A 23698-nucleotide genomic window follows, 5' to 3' on the forward strand; every position below is an offset into this window, starting at 1 on the left:
GGCTTAACACATTTTGCAAATTTGAAAATTTTTTTTTTTTTTTTCAAATTGAATATTTACACATAATTTTCTATTAATTTGTTTAAAACTGCACATATAGAAATATGGTATTCTTTCGCCATTTTTGTGTTTGTAATTTCAAATGATATATTATCATTAGCCTAAAAAAGTATGAAATTATATTTTTCAAATAATAAGGAATAAGAATAAATTGTAGGAAAAAAAAATGCACACAAAAAAATATTTAAAATTTAATTTGGTATATATTTTTATAAATATGTTACCTGTTGTTTTGTTTGTTTTAAACGGAAAATAAATAAAGAAACAAAATAAGGATTATAATATAAAAGGAAATAAACTAGCTTCAATGTTTTTAAAAAATATTTCTCTCTCTTTTTATTTATCCGAATTAAGTCCTTATTTTTTGTATCGCCTTTTGAAACTTTCAGATTAAAGAAAGACATTATTAAGCAGTCCTGTATAAAATAAAATTTGTAAATCAAACATGATAAATGGGTAGTATGTATACACACTTATAAGGCCAAATATTTACAAAAAATTGGAATAAACATATGTTTGCACACATTATAAATAAAAAAATATTTGTATAGAACAAACCTGTATAAATAAAACTTCATGCTTATCCAAAATTGTTGATACTATGGATGAGTCAAATCGAATAAAAAGTATCGACGAAATAGTTAACAATACTTTTATAGAAAGGAAAAATGTTTGCTCGTCTTTTTGTATATAATTATTATTTATATTAAAATAGTTATTCTTGTATAGATCAAAATTATCGGATGATATTTGTTCATCATTTTTATGTAGAATATTAAAATAGTAATAAATAAAAAATTTGTTTGAAAAGTTAATAATATTTTTTATACTTTCTTTATTATTTTGTTTATTATATTCATCTTGTGATATTAAATAGACAAAAGATAGATTGTTTAATTTATCAATTGGAATTTGTGAAATATGAATTAAATCATATTCCTTGTTTGTCTTTTGTTTAAGCTTTTCACATACGGTGTTAATACAATTTATGCTACAATCTTCTGTGCTTATTTGTATAAAATCTATTATATTATATGTACATTTATTAAATATATTAAACAAAATATTTATATGTATAATATTTTTCATATTCATATTAAATATATAAAGAAAAGTTTTTGTTAAAAATTGCTTATTGGTAAAATACTTGTCTGTATCGATATGCTTTATAACCATAACTAAATAAAAGAAATTTTGATATTCCAAACATATAGTAAATAATTCCAATAAATTTATAAAATCATCTATATAATGCACATTTTCATAAATTAAATAATTACAAAATAAGCATACTAACGAATTAATTTCTTTATCAAACTTTTTTTTAAAGGTAATAAAATTTTCACAATTTTTATCACATGGTTTAAATATACTTTTAATGTCTTTAAAAAATTCTACTAGCAATTCAATGGATCTCTTTATTTTTGTCATAATAATGTAAATATCATTTGATTCCATTTTGCATAGCTCCGCATTTTTCTCTCCCTGTCCAGTTTTGCCACCATTCCCAAGCTGGTCAGCATTGGCATTGCTCTTTTTGTCGACACCTTTTTTATCACGACCTTCCTCGGTGGAATATTTGCCTACACCTTCTCTTAAACTATACTTTTCACTGACAAAATAACATTGATTTAAAAAGTTGACGACATTATAAATGTTGTTACATATTAGCTGTATCATACCATCAAATTGGTTGTTAAGAAATATATAATTTTGTTTTTTTTCATTATTTAAATATTTTATAACGTCTTCAAAAAATATATATAATTCTACATTCATATAAGACAATGGGGTTTTAAAAATGTCAGAAGAATTTTTATTTTCATATATATAATTTAAGCATGGATATATTGTTGAATATAATTTATATAAGTTTTTTTTTTCTTTTATATTTTTTATTTCTGAAAATAAATAAATAACATTTGCATAAAATTTATATATTTCATTTTTATTTAACACATTTTGAAAATTTTTATTTTTTATATATACATTTAAATTTGTTAAGCAATTTATTGCTGTATTTATAGTATCTTCTACTCTATAATTTTCAATTATTTTATTTAATAAATTAAAATATTCTTTTACAAATTTTGTGTAATTAACTTTTAAAATTATATTATTTAAAAAAAGTAAAGAAACATTTATATTATCTTTTGTTAATAATATGTTTTCAATATCCAAGTTCTCAATATTTTTTTTTATCACACCTTCTCCATGTCCAACTTCGTGGCTCTTTACTTCTTCTTCTGCTACCTCCCTCTTTATTCCCTCTCCCTTCTTTTCAACTTCCATTGCAATATTTTCCCTTAAAACATCAAAAACGAGTTCAACTAAACAGACTTTTTCATTTTGAAAGCAAAAATCATTTTCCTTTGAATTGTTCTTTTGATCATCGTCTTCAAAATTGGAAGAATCCGATTGTTCCTCTAGTTCTGATCCTGAACTTATTTGTTGACAATTTAAATTTTGTATATCATTTTCTTCGATATATTTTTTTTTTAGTTTTTTTTTAAAAAAATACATTTCCACATCAACATCAATATCATTGTCTTCATAGTTAACATAAGTTGTTTTAATAAGATCATCACTTTTTAAAAGTGGTTCTATTTTTAAAAAAAAAGTTAATGATTCATTATAAAGTAGATTTATATCCTTTGTATCCCCAGCATCTTCAAACACATCATATTCTTCATCTGGTTCATCCACTTCTTTTTCAAACCCTCTTAATTTTTTATTTACACTTTTTATATGAGTCAAATAATAATAAATAATAGAATTAACATAAGGGATGCAATTCTTTAAAAATATGCATGTTGAAGTGGATACTAAACTATTAATTAGACGAAGGGTAAATAATTTAAATTCATTTTTTGAGCGTAGTAATAAACAAAGAAATTCTGGATCTATAGCTTTTAAAACAGTTAGTTTATCATTTTCATTTAATTCATTTATATTTTTTGTCAATTTTAAAATATTAATAAATTTATCTTTCGTATTTTCACTTTCTTTTATGTTTTTCAATATGCTTTTTATTCCCACGCATTTCCTTTCATCATTATTATCATTCATTGTTTTATGCCTGTATAAATATACAATTATTTGTTCGAAATATACAAATGTATATTTATTTACTTTAGTTTGTTATAATATACCAAATGAGTTTATTTATCATATGCATACTTAGGAAATATTTAAAAATCCCATAAAAAACTTTCAAGTTAAAAAAAAAATAAAAAAAAAACGAAATAACATAATGTAGAAAGAATTAAAAATAGTCATATATAATCGGGAATAATCTTTGTCGCCATTCCTAATTTATTTTGATAATTTATTTTTATTTTTCATGTTTTTAATATAAAAATAAATATATAAATCCAATTTGTGTGCTTCCATATACGTGTATGAAAAAAAAGTTAGTATTACGCCGGTTATATTAAAGGTCCTTCAAAACCAATAGGGACTTTTTTTAAATAATATAAAAAAAAATAATAAATTAATGAATTTATATATTTAAGGGATCATATCCATCATACACATGGCAAAATGTAGAACATATATTCCATCAATATGCTTAGTTAAAAACAAAACTCAAATATCACAACACTACAACGGTAAGCGATATTTTTATATTTTAAGTTTTTTTTTACATATTCTTTGGTTTGGATTTTTTGAACTGCAAATTATTCAAATAAAAATGTAAATTGGTAAATGTGTCATATAGTTGTTAATTATAAGTAGCTATATGCAGCTATATATAGCTATATTTTTTTAATATTACTTCATATTGTTTTTCCCAAAAATAAAGCCCTCATGTGAAACCTAATGGAGTTAAGTATTTTATTGGGTATATCACAACTTTCATATTTCAATTCTTATTAAAAAATATATGCATTATTAAATTGTCTTTTTTGGGAACTTACGTATTTTGGAAAACCTTTGCAAAGCCAGGCATGGTTACGGAAATTTCGTGAAACCCCTTTTAAGCTTATAGCCAAAAAAAAAAAAAAAATGAAAATAAAAAAGTGAAAATAAAAAAAATGAAATAAAAAATTATGACATGTTCATATTTTTTTTGGAATGAACAAAATTGTCTTCAAACCCGTTAGCTGTGGACAACTAAAAATAAAAATATAAAATAAAAAATATGATAATAAAAAATAAATGGGTAGTTTATTTTCGACAAATTAAAAAAAATTAATTACCGTAAAATAGTCGCAATTTATCTCTTTGCATTTTTCTAAAAAAGTTAAAAAAAGTTTCATTTGAACTTTATGCATTGTATTTAATTTTCATCAATTTATGCATATGCATGTCTTACCATAAACATCCTCTACGCGTAGTACTGATTCCATTTCATAAATAATCTCATTTTTCTCACAAACCCCTTCAAAAGTTAAATGAAAATCGAATAAAACAACTATTATAATATAGTTCTGCTACATGTTTTTATAACTAAAATATGTTTTTTTCCCAAACCTTGTATATTAGGAACTACTTCATAATTATCAGGTATGTTCCCATTAACTGTTGTAAAATATTTATAAAAAATTGTATCAAGATTTTTGTTTTATATATATGAGTAAAATTGTTATACACAATTTTGGGTGTATTACTATAAGACATTTTAATATATATCTGAAAAATTAAAAAAAGAAAAAATCAGAATGTGTATGAATATATGTATATACTTCTTTGGTGGCGTCTTTTTTGTTTTATTTTTTTTAAATACTTTGGAGTTTTTTTGAACGGTTGCATTTTTGTAAGAAGAAGATTCACATAATGTATATCCATCATTGTTAAAAATTATATACACACAACTACTTATGTTGTTACACCTGATAGAAAGAGAATAAAATGTAAAATATGCTAGACAGCAAAATGAATAAATAACTTATTTTGCTATATATATATGGCTTACTCAAATTTTGCTTCATCTATGCCCACGTAATTTTTTTTGAGCAATGGAGTATCACATATTGCATTTCTTTAAAAAGGGAATAATGTAAAGGTGTTCATAATACTCGATAATGTGTGCATATATAGTTTCATATATAAATATGGGCAAATAATTTTATACATCCTTAGCATTTATTTAATTTACATATTATTCACATGAAGATATAAATTTTTATTTAATTCTTCTCCTATAAGTAACATAAAAAATATATGTATATAATTATTGTTTTCGGTAAATTATAAATATTTCATTTCTTTTTATTATTTTAGTTAAAAACCTTGAAATTCGACATTCCAAATTTTGTTATCCCCTCTTTTTGCCTTTATGTTGTCTACATGGAAAATTGTGAAAGCCATATATTAGTAACAATGATAATAATGTAATATTGTTTGTCTTATAATATGAACAGCAATATTTTTATACATGATGGAATTTGTTTAGGCTTCAACGAAACGCAAGAATATTTTATTATGAGTCTGTGGAAATCTTTTATAATGGATAATATTCTGAACGTATCATTCGTTACATTCATCTTAAAAGGTTCCGAGAACAAAATCGAAAAAATATTAATAAAGCATGATTATATATTCGTTTCTATTAAATTTTGTTAACTATGTAGATATTATTTTTTTTTCTACATCGCAAATTTCTTTTCCTTCACAAAGCATTTGAACAACAGGCAATGTGTGTGGTGCATCGAGTGAATCTACAAAATATAGTTTCACAAAAAAGGTCATAAAATTTATTTTTTTCTATGAAACTGTTTTTAAACTCGTATAGACATTTATATGCATATGCTAATGACATAATTGAATATTTTTCCTATTATTTTGTATGCACATAAACAGTTTATTAACATTTTTATAGTAACTTTTTTTTATTAAGAAATTATCAATGTTAGGATTTCCATAACTAGCATCTAAAATGTGAATAAATTCACCTTGGTCACATTTTAATGTTATATTTTCATTTATATTTCCAGATAATATTTTTAAATTGCCCTTTAATGTTTCTTCTTTTGCATATAAACATTTTATTTTATATTCATATAAAAGAACAATAGATACAAAGATGGTAATTAATGTCAAGTAATTCATTTTTATAGACAAAATGGTATAATATTAAACAAGTATTATAGTTTAATTCAAATATATATATATTCAGGAACTTATTATTTTTCGAAATAATTTAACAAATATGTAATTATAAAAAAAAATTATGTTTTCTCCCATCAAATTATTTATATATAATTGTGTATATACACAAATCGAATCTTAAGACTGATACCTTGTCCACATTTTTTTTCATTTATTTTTTGCATAGTTATTTTAGAGAAAATACTATTAATAAAAAAAGTAAATAAGTTGGTAAACATTTTTTACCATTCTTCATGTTCTTTTGTTGCAACTAGGAAGTTGCAAACAGTTAAAAATATATGTTGTATGCTTTTAAAATTATCGACACATTATATCTACTTTCGTTCTATACTTGTATAACCAAATTCCTCATAAATTTTTATTTGCAATCAATAACAAAGATATACCAAATAATGTGACAACCATATTTGAAGTTTAATGATTTCTTTCGTTCCCTATAGAATTATATTAGTATAAAAAAAAATAAATAGAAAATACTAAGCCAGTATACAATAAATGGTTAACCTTTTAAAAAAAATAAAACAAGTATATAGCAATATATACAATTTAAAAATTATTATATTCCATTATAATCCAAATATTTTTTTAACATAATTAAATTTGATGAAAAATGAAAAAAAATATTTATAATATTTCCCAATTTATAAACAGATTTTTCCCTACTCTCTATGTACATACATTTTTAATTATCGAAGATACATGAATTAAAATGTTATCACAATAAGGGCCCCGTTGAAAAAGTATAATAATAAAATTTATCTTAAATATAAACCAGTAAATAAATATTTGCAATTAAATTATTTATATATATCCCATAGTTATTTATAGATGCTTTATTTTTTCCTACCTTACAACATAATTTAAATGCAATAAAATAGCATGTGAACTTAGAACATTACTTAATATACAGAGTTACATTTTAATATCACATAAAATAGTTATATACAATCATAAAAATAAAAAGTCATTAAGAGTATGCATAATTCAAAACATGAAAGTTATATTAATGAAGAATCTTTATTGAAAAATGAAGATAATTATAACAAATTAAAAAACGAAGTAAATAACCCAAATGATAACGAACATAATGGTAACAATGTAACAGAATATGCTAATATGGAAGAAAAAGAAAGTTCTAAGATTGGTGACAGTATAACAAATCTTGAAAAAACGAGCATTTCACTGATTGAGGATTTAAATGAAAATTCCCAAATAAACCAACTTCATACTAATAAACCAAAGAAAAGAAAAAAAAGAACAAAAAAATGTAATGATAATAAAGAATTGTTAAAACCTTCAAGTCAAATGGTTAGGATAAATTATTTATTACAAGCATCATTCCTAATAAATAAATTTAGTCCTAATTTATCAAGAAAATATATTAAAACCATGAGACGACTTTCCAATAAATTTTTAATAAAATATGATAAAAAATTTAAAAAACTATTTTGCAAAAAATGCAACTCAGTTTTTATTCCCAGTGTTACTTGCAATACATTTGTTAACTCATTGAATATACAAAATAAAAAAAATCTTGTAACAGATTCTACAAGCACAAATAAGAGTGTAAAACAGCGAGATGAATGCTTAGTATCATATCAGTGTAATCATTGCCAATACATCACCAAATTTGTTTATGAAAATACTCTACCTATTCCTATTGAAAATGAAAAAGACGCCACAATATAATACATAATATCCAAATATAAGAAAAATCGAGCATTTAATATTGCTGTTTTAAATGGGAATTCATATGTAAAAATATTAATTTTTTTTAAATAATTCTATTTTTTGTTGTTTTTTTTCGTATGTGCACACGACGTGTTCAAATTTTTTATTTTGCCTCTTTTGATTTGGCAAATATAAAAATTCTGAGCAAGTACATAAATCAATAAAGTTGTGAATATCACATATCTTCTATATGTAAATAAAATATAAAAATCATATAAATTTGTTTTTATATGTATATATCACAAACACGTAATTAGTGGTATTGCCATTGATTGAAGCGTGTATTAAATTCTATCATTTGCTTTGTTTTTTTAACTTTTCATTTATTCATAAGAAACAAAATGGAAGTACTTAACAGTATATTTTTTATGTAACATTTTGCATAATTTTATATGATATGCTATATGAAAATTAAACCGTTAATTCACCTTAGTAACCACAAATATACATATTATATTTATGTATATATGAGAAAATTAACTTAAAAAGTATTCAGTATAAATTTGTAAATACATTTTGTAGGCTAAATACCATTTAATTTCCCCTCATTAACATTTTTCGTATATACGTCATAATTTTAATTTTTAATACACACTTTTTAAATGTGGAAAAAATATAGGGAGTATAGCATGTGTAGCTAACGGAAATTTTGAAATAAAGCTTTTTTATAAATAAAATGAATGGTCATAATTTATAAAAAATTTTCTTAAAAAATTATGATCATGTAATGTTTTTTTTATATTTTGAAGTTTATACCACCAAAAGCTAGCTATTATGAATATTTGTTTTTTTTACAACACTGTTACCTTGTGGGTATCAGTGGGTGCATTTATATATTATTTCTGCTTATAATTAGGTATCAATTATGTTATATAATTATATATTTTTTCATTCATTTTTAAACATATTTATAAAAGTATATTTTTTTGTTTAATCTTACATATATTTGTATATTTTTTTTTGGTCATGCCATAATCTACAGCATTTTTTTTTATGTACATATTAGTTTTTTTTTTTTTTTTTTTTATAACGTGTATATAATTATTTCTTTTCATAGCTATAATTAACACGGAAAATTATACATTAATATTTTTAAATAACTTTTTTTTGTTCCTTATTTGTTTATTTGTTTTTTTTTGTCATTTTATTTTATTAGCATGCTTTAAAAAATTATATATATTTTTGTGTGTGCTTATTTTTAATTAAAATTATGATTTTTTTCTTTTTGTAAACAATTACAAATTTTGTTTTTTTTAGTCAATTAATTTTCTGTCCTTTTTTTTGTAGTGCCTTTAATTCGTGAACGTGTGTAACACATTAACAACGGGGAAAAACAAGTTTCAGCATTTTAGTTGTAGTGAACAAACACACTAGTAATGGATTTAAAAGATAATATAAATACGGGCATATTAGCTGATACTAGCAACGAGCGACAGGGAACTATAGTAGAAAACGACGCAAATAATGAAAAACGAAACGATGTAGAAGAAAATAAAGAACAAAAAAACGAAGACAATGAAAAGCTAAGCAATATAGAAGAAAATAAAGAGCAAAAAAACGAAGACAATGAAAAGCTAAGCAATATAGAAGAAAATAAAGAGCAAAAAAACGAAGGCAATGAAAAGCTAAGCAATATAGAAGAAAATAAAGAGCAAAAAAACGAAGATAATGAAAAGCAAAACAATATAGAAGAAAATAAAGAGCAAAAAAACGAAGACAATGAAAAGCTAAGCAATATAGAAGAAAATAAAGAGCAAAAAAACGAAGATAATGAAAAGCAAAACAATATAGAAGAAAATAAAGAGCAAAAAAACGAAGACAATGAAAAAAATACAATAGAAGAGAAAAACACTAATACAACAATAAATACAAGTTCTGTGCAAGTTACTAATGATGTTGAAAATAATGATTGTAAAAATATACATTTAAATTCTACGGATAAAAATAGATCAAATATCGAAGATTCTGCAAATTTAACCCCAATTGAAAAAAAACAGGAAATTTCTAATAGTAGTAAACGTGAGGATAATTTAAATAAAGAAAATAAATCTATACCACTTGAAATAGAAAAAGAAAAAAATAATCCTCAAAATTATGAAAATAGCAGCATGGTAAAGCCCTCTTTAAGTATAACAAATAAAATTAACCCTGAAAAAAAAAAAAATTCATATGGAAATAATGGCCCATTATACATTGAAGTGAAAGGGCTTTTAGAGGTTCTTAATCCCCAGGATTTTGCAAATAATATAAAAAGCAACAACTTTGGAGAAAAAGGGAAAATTCCATTTCTTAGTAAGCGTTCTACCAGTGTTCCAAATAAAATTGCTCCAAAAAGTTTTGCTTTAAATAAAGTGATTCCTAAAATTATTCCTAAAGACATAAATAAACAAAATAATAAAAGTAAAGCATATACTCCAAAAAATGCAGAAATATCCAAAACCAAAAGTATACCTAAAGTACCTTTGTTAACGAAATCACACTTAAATCCGTCGAATGTATTGAACAAAAATGAGGTGAATAACAAAATACCAGATTCTAACAAATCGAAAGGAGTTTTTAGAAATATACCAAAAAAAAGTAAGCCAACAATCGAATCAAAAACAAAATCAAAAGAAATGTTTAAAACGAATTTTATACCTTCGAAAGAAGTTAATAATGAAAATGGAAATGCAGAAAATCCCAAAGCCGAAAAAGGTGTTTTCAAATTTGTTCATAAAGGGTTACCTACATTAATTAAAGAAAAACATGTTAAATCTAAAGCGCCTCCTAAAAGTGATATAAAAAATACAATAGAAATTTTAAAAAAAAGTTCAGAAATAAAAAATGGAAAACAAAATTTAAATTTGAAAAAAAGTATTAATGATATACGAAAAACCCCATTAATCACTAAAAAAAAAATTCCACAAAAGCCTAATGTTACACATAAAAATATACCTTTAAAGACTGAACTTGTTAAAAAATCCAAAACAATGTTAGACATTAAAAAAAATATTGTAAAAAAACCAACTTCAAAATTGATAAGCGAAATTAAACCGAAAGAAAAACCACAGAAAAAGAAAATAGTACTTAAGAGTGCATCCGATAATAAAGAACCAGTTCTTGATGTCCCAGTAGAAAACAGTGATCCCAAATTAAAGGATGATACAACTATAGATAAAGCAAAAACTGAAGAAGACAAAGAGCAAAAGGAAATAAATATAACTGACAGCAAAGAACAAACTGAAACAGAAAATAAAGAAACGGTGGTATTAAACAAGAATGAAACTACAGAAAATGATGCAAAAGTAGAAGAAACTGCGAATGATTCTGCCTATACAAAAGAGGAAAAAATCAGTGAAACAACAGGTGATATCCCTATCATAAAAGAGGAAAATATAGATGAAACGTTGAATGATATTGAAGATATGAAAGCAGAAAAAATTGACGAAACTTTGGATGATGTTGAAAATATGAAAGCAGAAAAAATTGACGAAACTTTGGATGATATTGAAAATATGAAAGCAGAAAAAATTGACGAAACTTTGGATAATGCTTCAGATATAAAAGTAGAAAAGGTAGAGAATGAAAATATATCTAACATGGAAAAAGAAGAAGAAAAAAAGGATGTTAAAGAAGCCCCAAAACTTGATAATAAAAAGAAAGAATCCGTAGGCAATCTTAAAGAAATAAAAAACAAAAAAAAAACAGATTTAAAAAAAGGTCTTGACCAAAAAATGAATAAAAAGACTCCAAAAAAGAGTGATCAAATATTATCAAAAAATGAAAATGCTATATCTTCACTGAGCTTAAAACAAAAAACAGCACCACTTAGCTTAAAACAGAAAACAACACCACTTAACGTAAAACAAAAAACGACATCACTTAGCGTAAAACCAAAAGCGGCCCCATTTAGTGTAAAACCCAAAGCAGCACCATTTAGCATAAAACAAAGTATGAAATCAGAATTAATTTTAAAAGGAAAAAATAGTATGAAAAGTTCACCAAACGTTTTGAAATTAAAAGCAGATATTAGTGGGAATTTAAAAGACAAAAAAGATTTAAAACCTGAAAAAGTTAATGATTTAAACAAAAATAATGTTATTAATAAGACAGTTCCTACTCCACTAAGAAAAAGTGTAGTACCTATGAAAAAGGCCATTGGAGTAAAAAAAATGTCATTAAGCAAAAACTTTATTAAAGGTTTCGACTTGGAAAAAAGAGTATTAAAAAAAATTAACAGATCAAATAGTGATAAGAGTATGAAGAAGAAATCACAAGATGATATCCTTTACAATAAAAGTAATTCTAAAAGTGTTTCATCGACATCTTTAAAAAATGCGGCGTCTCTTATAAAAAAAAAAGAATTAGGTAAATCAAAATCGGATAATATTAATGAAATAATATTAAATAAGAGTAAGACTACATTATCTTCGAAATCTGAGAGCAATGCTCATAATACATTAGAAAAAGAAGATACAATTATGAAAAAATTGGATTCTAAAGAAAACAAATTACTTAATAAAAAGAAGTCAATGAGTTCAAAAAATTTTAAATTGAATGGGAAATCAAGCATGCCCTCTTATGTAAGTAAATCGAGTTTGATTAATAACAATGATAGCAAAAATAAAAGTCCAGCTTTAGAAAAAAATGAAGCATCATCATCTAAGGGTATTTTTGAATTAGACAAAATAAGCAAGCCTTTAAAAAAATCTAAATCATTAAAAAAGCAAAAATCGAAGGTAAGTAAAAAAATAAATATGAGTGAAGACATGTCAAATGGCGAAGAGAAAGCTATGACAAAAATCCCAAAGTTAACTAACTCAAGAAAAATGAAAACTGTGCCATCACAAATAAAACTGGATAAAAAAATTAAAAAAATAAAATCAGATACAGCACAAAAAGGAGCAATTAATAATATAATTAAAATGAAAGAGAAAAAGGGTTCGAAAAAAAATAAAACAAATGATAACGAAATGAATGCTTTTTCAGGAGGAGTTAATGCAATGTTAAATAAGGAATTAGAAAAAATAAAGCCTTTAAAAGATAAATGGAAAAATAATTATGTAACTCCAAGAATTGGACGAGATGATATGGAAGATAGTTTTAATATAAAATCACAAATGAACAATTCTGATGCTCGTTTGGTATCTCAATCTACCCCATCCAAAAAATTGCCAAAAAATAAGACCACTGATAAAACAAGCAAAATGAATAAAAATATAAATAATGAAAATAACTCATATAATCCATCACAAAATTCAATAAATATGAAAAAAACCGAAGACGATAGCTTAACAAAAGTAGACGTACCAATGGCACCATCATCATCCATGAGCCAAAATTACACACCTTTAGATAATGAAAAGAAATATCAAAGTATAGGAAAGATTGAATTTTTGAACTTAAGAAAATCGCCATCATTCAATATGAGTAAAATGGGATCCGATAACACATTAAGAAATTTGTCTTTTCATGTAAAACTAGAACAGCCTAAAGAAATTAAAGTAAAAGGTACTCCTGATTTGCATTTAAATAAATTATATTCTACAAATTCGGTAGTAGAAAACCCAAATGAAAACAAAAAATGTGGTTATAATTGTATGTTTGATAGATGTTATTCAACAAATGCTAATACCAGTTCATGTGGACGAAAAGAACCTACGATTCAAAACTTTAGTTCATTATTCAATCTAAATAATAAATATATACAATATAATACGAACCCCGGAATTAGCGTTATGCCGTATAATAATACAATGAAAATGTCTAGTATATATGAATCTGAATTATTTCCAAAAAAGTTTAGTAACCAATTTAATGGACAAATGGGTGAGCAAATTAGTAGACGATTTAGTACACAAGTAGGGGTACCAACAAGCAGGCAATTCAGTAATCAACTAAGTAGCCAATTCAGTAAGCAATCGATTGGGCAGATGAGCAGATATATGAGTGGTCAAATACCAGAAAAGAGGGAAAACTCAAATCAGTTTCCTTTGAGTGGGCAGATTAATTCAGGATCCTACTATAACAAATCGTTTTCAAACAATAGCTCTCTTAAAATTCAAAAAACGCCAGAAAATGGTACAACAGCGAATTATTGCAGTTGCATTTGAACAAGAAAATGAAAAATGGCATATATGGAGAGAGAGAGATGTGGCGAGTAGCGAACCAAATAAAAACTGAATCGATAAAAAGGCACATCCACATTAACAATTAGCAACCGTTTTCATTGTCTAGATTTTTTACAAAATCAGAGATAATAATTTTGTTCCGAATTAATAAAATTTCCCATTTTATTTATTGTTTCGTTTGATAAATTTTATCATATAATGTACACATTTTTAATTATTTATTTGTGTCTATATACATATAAATATTTATAAGATATTTTTTTTGTTTTTACTTAATATATAGATGTAAAAAGAAAAATCAATATGAAGCATATTTTTATATTTAATACAATAGCAATAATGAAAAATATGCGGATTTGCTTTACTTAAAAATTTTCACGTCATGTATGTATAACATTATTAAAAAGGGTACACAAAAATATATGTATTTCACTTATTTCGCTTTATTTTAATTTGTTTTTCGAATATGCATATCCAATGAAGTTTTCATTTGTTGTAGTGATAAAAAGAAAATATAATACAACATAAGTTATAGTATAATTAAATATCATTGTTATTCGTATTTTTTTTGTATTGTTTTTGTATTTTGTTTGTTATTATTGTCACTATTTTATATCATTTAAAATTATTTGTTTGATTTTTATTTTTTTCCTCATATGTGTAACTTAAAACTAACAGTATATATTAGTCCTTTTATATAATTAATAAATATTTTATCAGCATAATTAAAAATTTGAATGTTTTTAGTTTAAAAATGTGTTTATATTTATTATGTTATGAAAACAAGTCGGATTTATGGATATGCTTAAATAATAAGAGCAATATATTTTTTCACTTAAAAACGTGAAGACAAGATGGATTATACCATTTATCTTTGTACATAAAAATAAATGTAGCACATTTTAATGAATATGCTATTTTCATAATTTAAACAATATTATATTTTTCTTTTTTTTTATAAATCAGTTATTTTATAATTTTTTTCCAGTGTCAAGGGTACTTAAAACTTTTTTTAGTTCGTTATTTTCGTTATACAAATGGTTAATATGTTTCCTGTATAAATCTATTTGTGTCTTAAATAGAGAGGAAGCATTTTCCTGATCGGTCATTGGTAATTTGATTTCAACATGGTTATTGTTTGGTGTATGAGTTTTTAATTCTGTATGAATAGAACTAGCTTTAATTAACTTTTCATTTTTATCTATTAACATTTTATTATTTATTAATAAATTGTGTGTGTAAAATATCAGATCTTTTATCGTATTTTGTTGTATTTTAATTATATTTAATGAATTATTATAATTTTTAATTAGTAATTTCAAAACTTGATGAAGGTGGGAAGAGGAATTTTGATTGTTCAATGCTGGTGGCATATCAATATAATTTATTAGTAGGGTATTATTAAAAGGTTTAAAATTGTTTAATTCGTCACAATTTTTTATTTTATTTTCATACATAGATATATTTAATTCGTTTTTATTTAATGTGTCAATAATATTTAATATATCTTTTTCCTTTAGTGTATCATCTTCAAGGGATTTATTTATTGTCGTTTTTTTTTTCTTGTTTTTTTCTTTCTCCTCTTCTGTTTCTTCTATTTTTAAATCATTTTGTTCTTTTAAAAATATGAAATCTAAAATATGTTTATTTGCGCAAATTATGTTTTCTATATTACAACTAATATTTTTATCTGTAATGTTTTGTTTGTTTTCATCCTCATTTTTTATAACTGTTAATAAATCGAGCTCTTTTAAAAGACAAAAATTTTTAACTAATCCATTTGCGATTTTTATTTTATTTTCTTTAGGAGTATCTTCACATCCACTCTCGTCATTTATTATTATATTTTCATCATATATATGCATTTTATGATAGTATATATATTATTTATTAGTTCATTTGTTCTATGCATTTTATTGCATGATCAAATTATTGTTTATATATTCCATACTTTTCGCATGTATTATATAATGGTTTTATTTTTATACATATTTATAAATATGTATGGGGTATACCTAAATTTGAATTAGCAAAAATATTTAAACTTAATTTCTCCCTAGTTTGTGAATTTACTTTTATTTTTCCTATTTCATGGCTCGTTATTATAATTTCTACTTAATCTGCAATTTTTAGTAAGATCCTAATTTTATTTAAAAAATGCATACATGCATGTAGTCATAATATATAAATGCATGAATATATGTGATAGTAAAAAATATATATAATTAAAAAAAAGTAAATAATGATGATAAATAATTAAAAATACAACTTCAAATATAAATTTTTATAAAAAAAAAAGTGGGTATGCAGCATATAATAATTTATTATGCAAAAATATTATACGTGTGTATATATTGATATTAAAAAATGTATTGTCGCTGCAGTATATAATAAAATGAAAATATGAATAGAAAATTGTGCTAATCTATTAAAAGTAATAAAATAAACATTAATGAATTAATAAAATGATAATTTATGATTGCATAAATTATGTAACTTTATCGTATGTTCTAATTTTTAAGTGATATACAATTTTTAAATTATTTGTTTTTGTATACTATTCATTATGATTGTGTATTTTACATTTTTAGTTTTTAAAATGGTGTAACATAATTTTGGGGGGTATAAATATTTGTCATGATTTTTTTTCATAATTTTTTGGTGTGGTTGCTTAGTAGATATATAAAATAATTTTTAAAAAATACATATTTGTTTAAATTATTGCTTATTTTTTTGTCTTTTTTTAAATATATAAAGATACAATTTATCATTATATTTATTTTACACTTTTTACAACAATTTTTTGTAGTTTATTTAAAAAGTAATTTGCACATTTTTTCTTTTTTTTTGGTTGTCGTTACAATTTTTTTAGAATAACACTAGTGCAAGTAAACTACCTATTAAGTGTGATTACCCGTTAAATCGTATGTATTATATATGTGCATATTTATTTGGATGTATATATTCATTTCTATATTTAAATTTGCTACTAAAAGGTGACTTATATTTATATGCTAAGGGTAAGGCGGTTTTAATATATTACTCTAATTATTATTTCAAACTTTTTTTTTTTTATTATTTTATAATAAGTTCCATATGTTTTGTAGTAGCCATTTTTAATTCTTTTGATTTTATTGTCTTTCAAAATGCCGTGTTGTTCAAAAAAAAAAGATATAACAACCCAAAGAAAAACCGATTTAAATTATAAAGAAAAAAATGATAATGAAGTGGTTGCAATATGTGATAATCAGGCATCAATCATTAATATTATAAAAAAAGGAAATGAATATAATTCGGAGTTGAATAATAAAAATGGTAGCACAATTAAAAAAGAGGTTGTTAAGAAATCTAATTTACTAAAATATTATGAAAAAAATGTGTTAAAGGGTTATTCCAAAATAAAAAGTTATGAAGATGTTGAGAAAAAAATCAGTGCTTTAAAATTAAAAAATGAAATTAAAAAAGATGTCGCTAAAGATGTCGCTAAAGATGTAAGTGTAGACCAAAATGAGGATACTAAAGAAAAGCGAAAATTAGAAGAATTCTCAAAATTAAATCCAGAAAATAAATCGAAAGTATTAAATGAAATAGAAAAACAAGTTAATGAACATAAAAAATATGAGGTTTCTAATGTTCATGATGAGCTAGCATTTCTAAATATATATAAACTAACTCATAAAAAAATATATTCTATATTAGATCAAGAAACCAAACACGTGGTAAGTTCGTAAATAATTATGTAGTAAGCAGTTTACATGATATGGCTGCATGTCTAATTATTCTAATGTGTGTTCTGATAATTTATTAAGCATATTATTGTGTGATTTCTTTTCTTTGTTCAGGATTATTATAATTGCAACGAAGTTTTAGAAATGGTCTTAAATAATAAATTGCACAAGAACAGCTTAATAAAAACGAAAACAGAGGATCAGTATGTCTATTTAGAAGATAAAATAAAAGAAATTCAATTTTTAAAAAATTTTGAGTTACAATATTATTTAAAAATAAAAAATAAACAATTTTCTATGAAATCTGAATATGAAAAAGAGTATATTAAAAACGATACCATATTTTTAGAATTAAGTGAATCACTATTAGCTGAAAAAATAAAGTCTTTAAAAAATTTTGTTATATCACCTTATGATAAAAATGTTGTTGAAATAATTTTAATTCCAAATAAAAAAAATAGCGAAAATTTTAGTGGATATCATAGAATATTTTCTAATTTATTTATAACAAAATATATTTCATCATATTTTTATCATATAATTGAAAAAAAAATCGAAAAACATCATTTAATGAAAAAAACAAATAATATTCATATACGAATGAAATTAAAGACAGATTATCCACAAGCAATAAAAAATATTTTTAAATATATATATGATAAAAATTTTAGACTACAAGATCTTGATTTTAAATTATTAATAACTATTTATATAGAATGTAAAAATTTTAAAATAGTTGGTATTATAGATGATGTTATAAATACGATTAGAGAAAAAACGAATTTTGAAAATATTATAAAAATATTAGAAATATTGCCAATTTTCAAAGAAACAGAAATGATAAGGGATTTCTCTCGTATCTTGTCTGATTCGTGGTATCGAATTTTTTCAGGTAACAAATTATTTACATTTTACAAACATGATGTGTGTCATTTTTTTGGTAGTACTTATTATTATCACTTCTTTTTTTTTTTTAGAAAATTATCACTACTTACTAGATGCAGAAGCATTTAGCCATTTTATCAGCTTAGATAATATAATGATAAACGAAATGAGAATATTTATTGAAGTGATAAAATTTATAATTAAAAATAATTGTAATTTGGAAGAACAAGAAATTATTTTTAAAAATGTTAGGTTCAGTTTATTAAGTCATGAAAATTTGTATAATATGCATAAATATATAAAAAATAGTTTTGATGATATTATACATAATAAATATGATGGGACGAATTTTATTTGTATGAGATATGAAAATGAGAAAATAAAAGTTGATGATTTAAAGTGTCCAAAAGAAGTAAACGAAAAAAAAGACAATGATAATGGGATGGTAGGTGATGAAAAAAATGATTCATTTAATGTATCTCTTTATGAAGAAGTTAAAAATTTAAATGAATTTTATAAAATAATAAATATGGAAGCTTTTGAACCTCCTTATGTAGAAAAAAAAAATGTAAATATATCCTTGAAAAATGTAACAAAAAGTATAAATAATATTTATAGTATATTATTTGATAATATTTTTAAAAAATTATTAAATAAAAATGAAGTAAAAGAAAGATATAAACCATGGAATGAAAATAAACATTTTCAATGTATAAACAATTTAGCTAGTGAAAACTATTCTTTTCAATTAGTTAAAAAAAAAGGTAAAGTAGATAAATATTCCTATACATATGGAGATGAACGATTAATACATGAATGTAAATACTGTTTTAAAATAATAAAAAGTAAAAATAGTAATATATCTATTGGTGTTATATTAAAAGTTGGAGAATTAAATATGTCCAATCATACAAATTTTAAAATACCTAAAATATTAACTGAAGGTAATGAAGAGTTAGCGATTTACTTTGATTTTTTTGTTAACGATTTTTATGTTTGTAATATAAATGAAAATGATGATTCAAAAATATTGAATAAAACAAAATTGAATATACATGCACATGAGAATAAACTAACAGAAAATGATATAATTCATTATAATATTTCGGTTATTAATCAAATTCTTAATATAGACATAACAATATTACCAAAAAATATCACTTTTAAATATTCCTTCCCCATTTTGCAACCAACTACCTATTTAGGAGAAATAATCAAAATGCCATTTATTAATATAAAACCGTTTTATATATTTAAAGATTCGTTAGATTCAATTCTTATGCCATCTGTTAAAATTTAAATATAGCAACCAAGTCGAAATGTAACCAAAATTGTGAAAAAATAAATATATATAAGAGTTGCATATTTTGTTGTAAACAAGTTATATGTATAGATGTTTGTTTTTTTTTTCTATATTTTTCTTTTTTTATTTTGTTTGTTTTTATTATTCGTCCCACTTGCTATATATACATAGTGTATATAATTGTCCATTTGTTGTGAATTCCTTTTTTAATAATACGCATTTATGTACATGCAATATGAGCATGCTTTAATTTTTTAACTTCCTATATATACACTATTTATTTATCATTTGCTTTTAATACTTACTCAATTTTTTGATTTTTTAAATTAACTTTATTTGATGCTTTTAAATATTTTTTCAGTTAATTTTTTTAAATATTTTTTTATTATAAATAGAAAACGATAATTTATCTTAAAAAAAACATTAAATATTTTTTTACAACCCCTAATAATTTTTATACTATAGTATATATTTTTTTTTTTTTTTTTTCGCACTACATAATTATATTTTAGGATTGTATATGTACTTAATTCTGCTTTAATTTTGTTTTATTTGGTTTGTTAGCTCATTCTATGGATGATATATATACTTTGAATTTTTATAAAAAAATAGTTTTATATAATAATGTACATATACCTTTTTTGGTAGAACTGATAGCATATTCATAAATGAAAAAATAAAAATCGTTGCAAAAATTATAATGATAGATATTGAAGTTATTCAAATAAATTTTTTAGATGACTTTACATATGGTGGGGAATAAAAATCACCATTTATGCATAAATGCATGAACCAATGTTCAGGGAATCTCCAAATAGCTTATAATATATACCATAGGCATATATATATATATTTTTGTTATAGAAATTGATTTTTTTTTTCGCATATAAAGTTGAAAATGATATATTATTTATTGTATGTTTTATTTATACTTTATAATTTGTTTGTGCCTGCTTGTTATTCAAATATGAATAAAAAAATATGTATATATGGAGGATCATATGATCCAGTTACTTATGGTCATGAAATGGTACTTTCAAAAATTAGCAATTTGGAATGGGTAGATGAAATATGGGTAGTTATATGTAGATGCAGATATGATAAAAATCTCGAAGCATTTGACCATAGGAATAATATGTTTTCTATTATGTTAGAAAATAACACATATCCGATAGACAAAAGTAAAATATTTGTAAAAGACTTGGAATCTGAAAATACAACTGCAACATATGATTTATTAAATATGCTAAAGACAACATATCCTCAACATGAATTCTATTTCATTATTGGATCAGACTTATTAAATGATTTAACTTCATGGGATAATGGTGAACAGCTAGTTTCTGAAAATAATTTCATTATTATTGAGAGGGGTGATTATGATATAAATAAAGAGATATTAAAAAAAATGCATAAATATTATTTAATTGAAATTCCAGTTAAGTCTTTTGTTAATTATATTTCTTCAACTGATGTAAGAAAATTATTAGTTGAGCACAATTATGAAGATTTAAAAAAATATATCAATCCATTAGCTATAGATTATATAAATGATAATAATTTATATAAACGTAATGGAATATAATATTTTCGGAACCCTTAAATAAATGGTGTTTTGTCAAATTATTATAACAAACAAATGAATGAAAATGCTATCTAGGGATATATGAGATAATGCCATAAATTGTAACAGAAAATTATTATTTTAGTTATATTATTCAAAGTAATAAGATGGAGTATATTTTTTATCAAAATGGATAATAAATATATATTCATTGGAGTTTGTAAAGCTTTTTTATTTTTATTTTTCTATATATATATTTGTTTTGCGTAAGTTTGCATTTCTTTGATATTTATATACTTGTAGGAAGCATTAACGATTTGTTTATATTTGTGCAATTATATTTAGCATGAATTATACTTTAATTTTCCTTTACATATATAACAACTAATTTAAACATTTGTTTTTAAAAATAATTATAATAAGATTAACAAAGTAATAACATATATTCTTGTTATTATTGATATGATTCTCATCACAACTTCAGTCTATATATATGTTATTTTTTATATGTGCCTGCCAAATTATATTTTCTCATTTTTTTTGAGAAAAATATCCACATGTGTAAATAAATTTATTCCCAAGTATAGAATGTTAATAATGGTTAACTTTTTTCATTTGATATATTTTGTAGGCATAAAAAAGGTTTACTTTATTTTACCTTATTTGACTTTGCTATTTTTTAGTTTTTTTCTTAGATCTATAACTATAGGAGATATGATATCATCATTTTCTCTTACCACATTAATAATATCATGATAATCTATATCGTTTTTTGGTGGGTCAACAGGATTATTCATTTCTTCACAACATTTTAAAAAATATGGATCAGTGTCTAATGTGTTATTTCTATTATCTGTTCGATTTTTATGTATTATTGTTTGATTTGGTGCAAATGTGACATTTGCTTTATATTTAATTCCGTTTGTATCATAAAAATATTTCCCATCTTGTGTTTTTATAAATTCGTCTGTTTTCATATAATCTTTAAAGGATAAATATATACGTGAATGAGTAATATCATCAGATGAATTTTTTCCTATACTTCCATTAACATAATAATAATAATCTAATTCATCTTTAAGATTGTTTGAAAAAGAATCAAAAAAATTATTTTCATTTAAAGTTGGAGGTAAATTTCGAATAACAATTTTTTTTTTTTTTACACACATTTGGTCTTTTTTTAGTAAAGATATCAACATATCTTTTCCCGTTTTGTTTAATACAACATTATTGTTACTTTTTTCACAATTATTATTTATGGTGTATGTTTTATTATTTTTTGTTTTGTAATTATTTACATGCTTATTATATTTATACCTTCTGTCATCTTCATATTTTTTATGGTTATCATTATTTTTCTTTTCTTCATTTGGTTTTTCTTTACTATTATTTTCGTTTGCTTTTACTTTTTGCAATATTTTATACGGTCTAACATTTGAATACATCGTTTTTTTTTCTTATTATACTGAAGTATGCCAAATATCATTGTCATTACTATTATTTATGTGTGCATATACATATGTATGCTTTTCATATGTGTAACAAAATCAAGCGAATAAATAACAAGCATTTAAAAGAATGTATTTGTTACCATCATTTTTTCGTAAAATATAAAAACGTGACTTGTTTTTATTTTGTGCATACTGACTATTATTTGTGTTGATGATTCAAAATGGAAATTAATACATTTTACATAAACATTGTTGAAAAAAATATTATAAGCATATTATAATAAAGAAAGCATATGTGATAAATATAATGAATAAATGAGTAAAATTATTTTAAATAGAGATAAGTGTTTTAAGTATATTAAAATATTTTATATTTTAATACATATATTTTATTTTACATTTTGTAGATAGCTTTTTAAATGCTAAACCTTTATATACAATTTTAAGAGGGATACTAAAAAAATAAAAATAAAAAAGTACAATAAATTTCTAGTTAAATAGAAATCCAAAGTCATACAAATGTATATACATCTTCTATATATTATAATTCATTTCTTTTAAAAAAGTAAATTTATATTTTATAACATATAAAGTTATGAAATGATTCTTATTTATCTCTATAATTACATATATTGTCTATCCGTTTGGTATATTATATTATTAAAAGAAATAAACCGTATATTTTTTTTTGTAAAAGTTAATAAAACTTTTATGAAGTTTACATATTTTTTTATATGCACACAAAAAATATA

The 23698-nt window shown here is 22.8% G+C and overlaps 8 protein-coding genes across 8 annotated transcripts; 4 read left to right on the forward strand and 4 right to left on the reverse strand.

Moving 5' to 3' along the window:
• Positions 1–56: 56 nt before the first annotated feature.
• On the reverse strand, positions 57–3129 carry PCHAS_1346800 (conserved Plasmodium protein, unknown function; the record flags this gene model as incomplete). The annotated part of the gene is made up of 3 exons (XM_735250.2): positions 57–161; positions 285–476; positions 619–3129. The coding sequence occupies 3 exons, from the start codon at positions 3127–3129 to the stop codon at positions 57–59; spliced, it is 2808 nt and encodes a 935-aa protein (XP_740343.2).
• A 359-nt stretch (positions 3130–3488) lies between these two features.
• On the reverse strand, positions 3489–6114 carry PCHAS_1346900 (conserved protein, unknown function; the record flags this gene model as incomplete). The annotated part of the gene is made up of 16 exons (XM_016799368.1): positions 3489–3520; positions 3708–3733; positions 3839–3879; positions 3981–4044; positions 4160–4176; positions 4263–4297; positions 4379–4444; positions 4537–4584; positions 4674–4695; positions 4790–4895; positions 4979–5044; positions 5162–5204; positions 5295–5348; positions 5441–5549; positions 5656–5723; positions 5889–6114. The coding sequence occupies 16 exons, from the start codon at positions 6112–6114 to the stop codon at positions 3489–3491; spliced, it is 1023 nt and encodes a 340-aa protein (XP_016654668.1).
• A 1035-nt stretch (positions 6115–7149) lies between these two features.
• On the forward strand, positions 7150–7863 carry PCHAS_1347000 (ribonuclease P protein subunit RPR2, putative; the record flags this gene model as incomplete). Its single annotated transcript, XM_016799369.1, has 1 exon — positions 7150–7863. The coding sequence occupies one exon, from the start codon at positions 7150–7152 to the stop codon at positions 7861–7863; it is 714 nt and encodes a 237-aa protein (XP_016654669.1).
• A 1418-nt stretch (positions 7864–9281) lies between these two features.
• Positions 9282–13997, forward strand: PCHAS_1347100 (conserved Plasmodium protein, unknown function; the record flags this gene model as incomplete). The annotated part of the gene is made up of 1 exon (XM_739575.2): positions 9282–13997. One exon carries the CDS (start codon positions 9282–9284, stop codon positions 13995–13997), a length of 4716 nt encoding a protein of 1571 aa, XP_744668.2.
• A 989-nt stretch (positions 13998–14986) lies between these two features.
• On the reverse strand, positions 14987–15880 carry PCHAS_1347200 (conserved Plasmodium protein, unknown function; the record flags this gene model as incomplete). Its single annotated transcript, XM_727663.2, has 1 exon — positions 14987–15880. One exon carries the CDS (start codon positions 15878–15880, stop codon positions 14987–14989), a length of 894 nt encoding a protein of 297 aa, XP_732756.2.
• A 1281-nt stretch (positions 15881–17161) lies between these two features.
• On the forward strand, positions 17162–19928 carry PCHAS_1347300 (conserved protein, unknown function; the record flags this gene model as incomplete). The annotated part of the gene is made up of 3 exons (XM_016799372.1): positions 17162–17734; positions 17858–18635; positions 18721–19928. The coding sequence occupies 3 exons, from the start codon at positions 17162–17164 to the stop codon at positions 19926–19928; spliced, it is 2559 nt and encodes an 852-aa protein (XP_016654670.1).
• A 901-nt stretch (positions 19929–20829) lies between these two features.
• On the forward strand, positions 20830–21516 carry PCHAS_1347400 (nicotinamide/nicotinic acid mononucleotide adenylyltransferase, putative; the record flags this gene model as incomplete). Its single annotated transcript, XM_016799373.1, has 1 exon — positions 20830–21516. The coding sequence occupies one exon, from the start codon at positions 20830–20832 to the stop codon at positions 21514–21516; it is 687 nt and encodes a 228-aa protein (XP_016654671.1).
• A 638-nt stretch (positions 21517–22154) lies between these two features.
• Positions 22155–22940, reverse strand: PCHAS_1347500 (regulator of nonsense transcripts 3B, putative; the record flags this gene model as incomplete). The annotated part of the gene is made up of 1 exon (XM_016799374.1): positions 22155–22940. The coding sequence occupies one exon, from the start codon at positions 22938–22940 to the stop codon at positions 22155–22157; it is 786 nt and encodes a 261-aa protein (XP_016654672.1).
• Between the last annotated feature and the right edge of the window lie 758 nt (positions 22941–23698).

Source organism: Plasmodium chabaudi (assembly GCF_900002335.3).
Source record: "Plasmodium chabaudi chabaudi strain AS genome assembly, chromosome: 13".
Lineage (NCBI taxonomy): Eukaryota > Apicomplexa > Aconoidasida > Haemosporida > Plasmodiidae > Plasmodium > Plasmodium chabaudi.